Below are 5597 nucleotides of genomic sequence, written 5' to 3'. Positions count from 1 at the left end.
ATGTTCCTAGAGGAGGACCAAGGAGCAGTTCTCAGGTTCCTACCCTCCTCCTCTATCTCTGCCCCCAAACAGTGATTCCTCAGAAAATGGCATGCTGTCCCGCTTGGGTGATCTGCTCTACTACACTATTGCTGAGGGACAGGAACGAATCCCTATCCACAAGTTCACTACTGTAAGTTCTTCTCTACCTGCTCAGAACCCTAATCCCTTAGGATCTCTGGAAAGTGGGAAAAGGAGGGTATGACCATTGCAAGGCAACTAATGGATTGCTTCCTGAAGATAAATAGTAGATGCCTAGCCTGATGAGACAATCCCGTCCCTGCCCCAGGGTGGGAAAATTAAACCCTGTAACTCAACCCATCTTCTTGGTTTGTGACTTTGACCCAAGGGGTTCAGAAACCAGCTGCCTTGATGAAAAAGGGTAGGAAACCCCCTATTAGCCTTCAAAGCTGCTCTATTCCCTCCTTTCTTGGTCTGCAAACCCATTTGTTCCACCTATTGTAGCAGTTAAGTTTGAGCTAATTGTCATCTATTGGGAAGGATTATTAAGATTGGATTACTGTCCTTGTAGCTGACCTTACCAACTGCTTCTTTCCCCTACAGGCACTGAAGGCCACTGGACTACAGACCTCAGATCCACGGCTCCGGGACTGCATGAGCCAGATGCGCCACATGGTTCAACAGTCCAGCAGTGGTGGCCTCTTGGACCGAGATCTTTTCCGAAAGTGAGGGCCCCAGAAACAAGGGCACCACTCTCAAAACTGTTCTTGGACATAGCAGGGAGGGATCTTGGGGATTAGATAGTTCAAATCATCGTTTTATTACTTATTACACAAATAACATGAATATGCGTATACTCATTATAAAACTTCAAACAATATAGAAATACATGTTCTCCTTCCCCTCTCTCCGCAATCCCAGTTTCTTTTCCCAGAAGTAAACATTGTTAACAGATTAGTGGCTATCTTTTAATGTCCTATACATTTACATTCACATAGGAATATATGTAAATATATGACTTAGGATTTTTAAAATATAAAGATGACCTACTATACATATTATTTGGGTATTTATTTTTCTTGGGATATCATTCCCCATTATTACGACCCCTCATTTTAGAGGCAAAGAACCTTAAGATCCAGAAGGATAGTGACATGCCAAAGGTCACACAGCTATTGGTCCCAAACCTGATGACCACTCATACCTTCTTTATTCCCAACTTTAATGGCTCTAGAGTGAGTCACAGCTGCATCTCTTCACCTCCCTAACCCAATCGTATCTGGGATCCAGGTGTGTGAGCAGCAACATTGTGCTCCTGACCCAGGCATTTCGAAAGAAGTTTGTCATTCCTGATTTTGAGGAGTTCACGGGCCATGTGGATCGCATCTTTGAGGATGCCAAAGAGCTCACTGGAGGCAAAGTGAGGGCCAGGGGACTAAGGGAGGGGCAAGGGCTCTGGGCCAGACATACCTTACTTCTTGGAGATTTCCTGGGGCTGGGAATCCAGTGGATGAGAGATGAGAAGCAGAACCTCTAAAAATGTGGACAAGGGCTTTATGTATTTCTATACACGAGATTTCTAGACCAGGTGAGGGAATCTGAGTTTTTTATGGGAACATTTGGCATAAGGACTCAATAGAACTTTGAAAGAGACCTACAAAGTAATTGAGCATAAGAATCAAAAAGAGAAGCTGACCCCAGAATTTTCCTCTTTTTACCTTCTACGGGCTTTATTGCCATCCCCATAGGAATGGTGCTATAGAAAGATAAGGCCTTCTAGGATTTAAGGCATGGATGTCTCTGGGAACAACAGGCAGGAGGGAAACTTGTTGCTCTGCAGAAAACAAAATTTTAGCTTTTATCTAAAAGATTCTCCTGACCCTGAGCCTCAGCTCTCTTCTCCTTCTCTATATCCATATCTCCATTCTGTCTCTGTTTTCTCTACCTTCTCATGACCAGGTGGCAGCCTACATCCCTCAGTTGGCCAAGTCAAATCCAGACCTGTGGGGTGTCTCCCTGTGCACTGTGGATGGTCAGCGGTGAGATACTGGGTGAGAAAAAGGGGAGGCAGGGCACAGGAGCAGGACATAAACCTACTTCTCATGACACCTGTCTACCTCCAGGCACTCTGTGGGCCACACAAAGATCCCTTTCTGCCTGCAGTCCTGTGTGAAGCCCCTCACTTATGCCATCTCTGTAAGCACCCTAGGCACTGACTACGTGCACAAGTTCGTGGGCAAAGAGCCCAGTGGCCTGCGCTACAACAAACTCTCCCTTAATGAGGAAGGTGAGCACTACCAGTGGTTGACACCAGACTCAGATGCTCCCTTCATATCCCTGCGACCTATCCTTTTTTTGTTTACTTGTTTCTCCACCCTTCCTAATTAGCTCTGTCATTCCACCCTCCCTAGCAAAGAAATCTTTCTAGTCTAGCCTGCAGAGTGGGCAGGTTGTAAACAAGGTTTTGCTCAGTGGCTAATAAGACTCTGGGCACTTTGTATTTCCCCAGGAATCCCCCATAACCCCATGGTCAATGCTGGCGCCATTGTTGTGAGCTCCCTGATCAAGGTCAGTGCCACTCTAGCCTTCTCTGAACCTCCTTGTTCCTATATCCCTCATGTCTGCCCAACTCCCCAGGGAGACTGGTGGGGTCTTCATACCCTCAGAGGTATGAAGGCAGTGAGGCAGTGAGGGCACATACTATCTGAGGATGTTAGAAAAAGGAACTGTAACCCTGCCCCCACCCATGAGTCTAGAGCCCAGAGCTTCCTGGCCCTTAGAGAAGTTAGGAGGTCCTGACCCCTATCTAGGACCAAGGGCCAAATGCTAGACATAAGGGGAGGACAGCACTATTAGACACTGATTGGCCACTTCTGGGTGAGGGACACACGGAAGTAAGGGTGAATGGCCAGGCCAGGGCAGCTATTCACGTCACCTGGAACTGTGAGTTGGCCTTGAGCAAGGGTGTCAGGCTGGCCTGTCAGCTACAGGACTCCCAGGACTTGAGCAAGAACTTGAGAGCAATGTGGGCAGCAGTACTCTGGAGCCAATCACAGCCCCTCCTAGAGAAGGTGGTGTTAGGAACCCTCCCCCCAGAGATTTAGGTGTCAGAGTCCCTGTGGTGTTGACACTGTAGTTAACATGTGCAAGAAGTAATGGGGGTAGGGGAGACTAGGCTCAGCCTCTCCCCTTGCTCTGGGATAGCTCTATCCCTGTATCTGGGACCTGCCTTTTCCCATTCCCATCTAAGCAGGCCCTATTGGACTTGACTCTCAACTAAATATTTAGCTTTATTTCAATTATCAACATATTTGACATAATTGACTATTATAATACATGCAACACACACCCTCATTCCCTTCCTGTCACTTGCTCCAGTCTTGAAGATGACTATAGGAGTCAGGGACGGGATAGAGTAAAGCTCCGGCCTGGGGAGCAAGGAATGCGGATAGGAACAGGAATAGGGGTAGGGGTTGGGGACAGGATTAGAATCAGGAAAATTAAAGTAGGAGTTGGGGATGAGAGTTGGGATTGAGAATGGAAGTGGGTGTGAAATTCGGGGACGAGTGAGGCTCAGATGAGGTGAGGTTATCTGTATTCATTACTTGTTAATAAAATCTAAATGGGTTGGTTTTTAAGGTCCCTGGATATGCATGGATACAAAAAGTCTAAGTTGTTTTAAAAAAAAGTCGTTGTAAAATGTAACACATTCCCAGTAGCAAAACCAGACTAACACTTTAACTCTGTAGTCCTCTGACCCTCCCCTGTCATCCTCCTAGGCTTGGAATACTGATGTCTCTCTCTCTCTCTTTGCAGATGGACTGTAACAAAGCAGAGAAGTTTGATTTTGTAAGTTTCCTTGCTATTCAGTCCCTGGCTGCTTTTCTCCATGGCATGTTGTCTTCTCCAGCCATCCCAGTGCTTGGCTCTAACCCCACTTTGATATTGCACCAGCCCATATTAGAAGCTCATTTCCAGAGGTGCAGGAATCTGCTGGCCTCAGAGAGGAAAGCCTCCTGAAGTCCCTGCTGGGATAAGGACTGAGGAGTTCAGAAGAGTTAGCCTTCTATATGTTTAGCAGGGGTCCTCACTCACGTGGTGCCTCCCATGCCCCTTTTTCTCTTCTAGGTGTTGCAATATCTGAACAAAATGGCTGGGAATGAATACATGGGTTTCAGCAATGCTACGTAAGGCCTTATTCACAGGATTAGCTGAGTGCATTGTGGTGTGTGTGTGTGTGTATGAAAGAGAGAGAGAGAGAGAGAGAGAGAGATGCAGAGGGGGATGATAAAGAGCATCTTAAGAGGAAGAAGTCTCAGGGGAACTTTGGCCTTCCAGCTTCCTCTGTGCCCTTCATTGACATTTGTTTACTTTGTAAAAGAATTTGCTCCATTTCAATTTAGTACTTAATGAGCGAGGGTTTCTTGCCAAAGCGCTCAAAGCCAAAAACTTCAGTTCTGCTAGACTGGATGACCAGCCGATTTTGAGTGTGTTTTGTTTTTGTTTATTGTGTTGTATTGTGTTGTTTATTGTACACTTAGAATAAAGTCCTGCCCAGTGCTTGCTTGGGTTCAGAAGTCTTTTTCCAGTATTACTATAAGAATTTATAAAGGGGCTGATTTAGTTTAACATGTGTTATTGATGTAGTTGTCTCTCTCAGGGAAACTATTTTTTTCCCCTTCTCCTCACACCCACACCTCAAATGTCAAGTACTAAATTGAGTGTTTGCTTCAGATTCCAGTCAGAGAAGGAAACGGGGGATCGAAATTATGCCATTGGCTATTATCTAAAGGAAAAGAAGGTAACTGGGAGCGGCTGGTAGAGAAAGTCCCTGGGAATTCTGTGGCTGAGGGAAGGGCAATTGGGGTTGGGGACTTTGGCTGAGATCCTGGCAGTGTGAAAGGGACTGCTGATAGCCTGAAGGGAAATACTCTCCCCTCTTCTTCTTTGTAGTGCTTTCCTAAGGGGGTGGACATGATGGCTGCCCTCGATCTCTACTTCCAGGTAAGCAAACACTGCCATTAAGCTCAGGCCCAAGAGAACAGGACAGCCTGCACTCCTTGCTCTGACCCAGAGGGATCCTCTCCTGTTTCTGGTGTCCTTCAGAAACACTAGGGGAACTTCTTAAAAGATCAGGATGCCAAGAACATTGCTCTACACCCAAGAGCAGTGTTCAGTTCCACTCCGCTCTCTAACCTCTGCCTTGTCTCCATAGCTGTGCTCCGTGGAGGTAACCTGTGAATCAGGCAGTGTCATGGCAGCAACCCTGGCCAATGGTGGGATCTGCCCCATCACAGGCGAGAGCATTCTGAGCGCTGAGGCAGTGCGCAACACTCTCAGCCTCATGCACTCCTGCGGCATGTACGACTTCTCGGGCCAGTTTGCCTTCCATGTGAGTGCTTCTGGCCCTGCCATCCATTTACCACAAGCCCAGAGCCAAGAAGAAAGGACACTGAGTCTCTGAAGGTGGAGAGGTGGAAGCTTGTTCCTGCCTCTCTTTCACTAACTTCCAGGCAGGCGATTAGGCGGAGAATCCCTAAGGGACTTGGTCAAACACATCAAATTCCTCAAACACAAACACACAATTTTGCAGCTTC

At 46.8% G+C, this 5597-nt stretch overlaps 1 protein-coding gene across 1 annotated transcript in view; it reads left to right on the top strand.

The window, feature by feature from the left end:
- Positions 1-5597, top strand: part of GLS2 (glutaminase 2) — an 8456-nt gene continuing 2859 nt past the window's right edge. The window contains 12 exon segments of the mRNA XM_025044725.1: positions 1-36; positions 38-172; positions 604-725; positions 1291-1420; positions 1960-2039; positions 2124-2287; positions 2510-2568; positions 3817-3849; positions 4129-4187; positions 4735-4801; positions 4954-5004; positions 5216-5392. Of these exon segments, the coding sequence (XP_024900493.1) occupies positions 1-36; positions 38-172; positions 604-725; positions 1291-1420; positions 1960-2039; positions 2124-2287; positions 2510-2568; positions 3817-3849; positions 4129-4187; positions 4735-4801; positions 4954-5004; positions 5216-5392 (1113 nt within the window).

This window comes from Pteropus alecto, unplaced genomic scaffold (genome assembly GCF_000325575.1).
Source record: "Pteropus alecto unplaced genomic scaffold, ASM32557v1 scaffold433, whole genome shotgun sequence".
NCBI lineage: Eukaryota > Metazoa > Chordata > Mammalia > Chiroptera > Pteropodidae > Pteropus > Pteropus alecto.
Note: the sequence above shows the minus strand (reverse complement) of the source record. Positions and strands in the feature narration are given on the sequence as shown.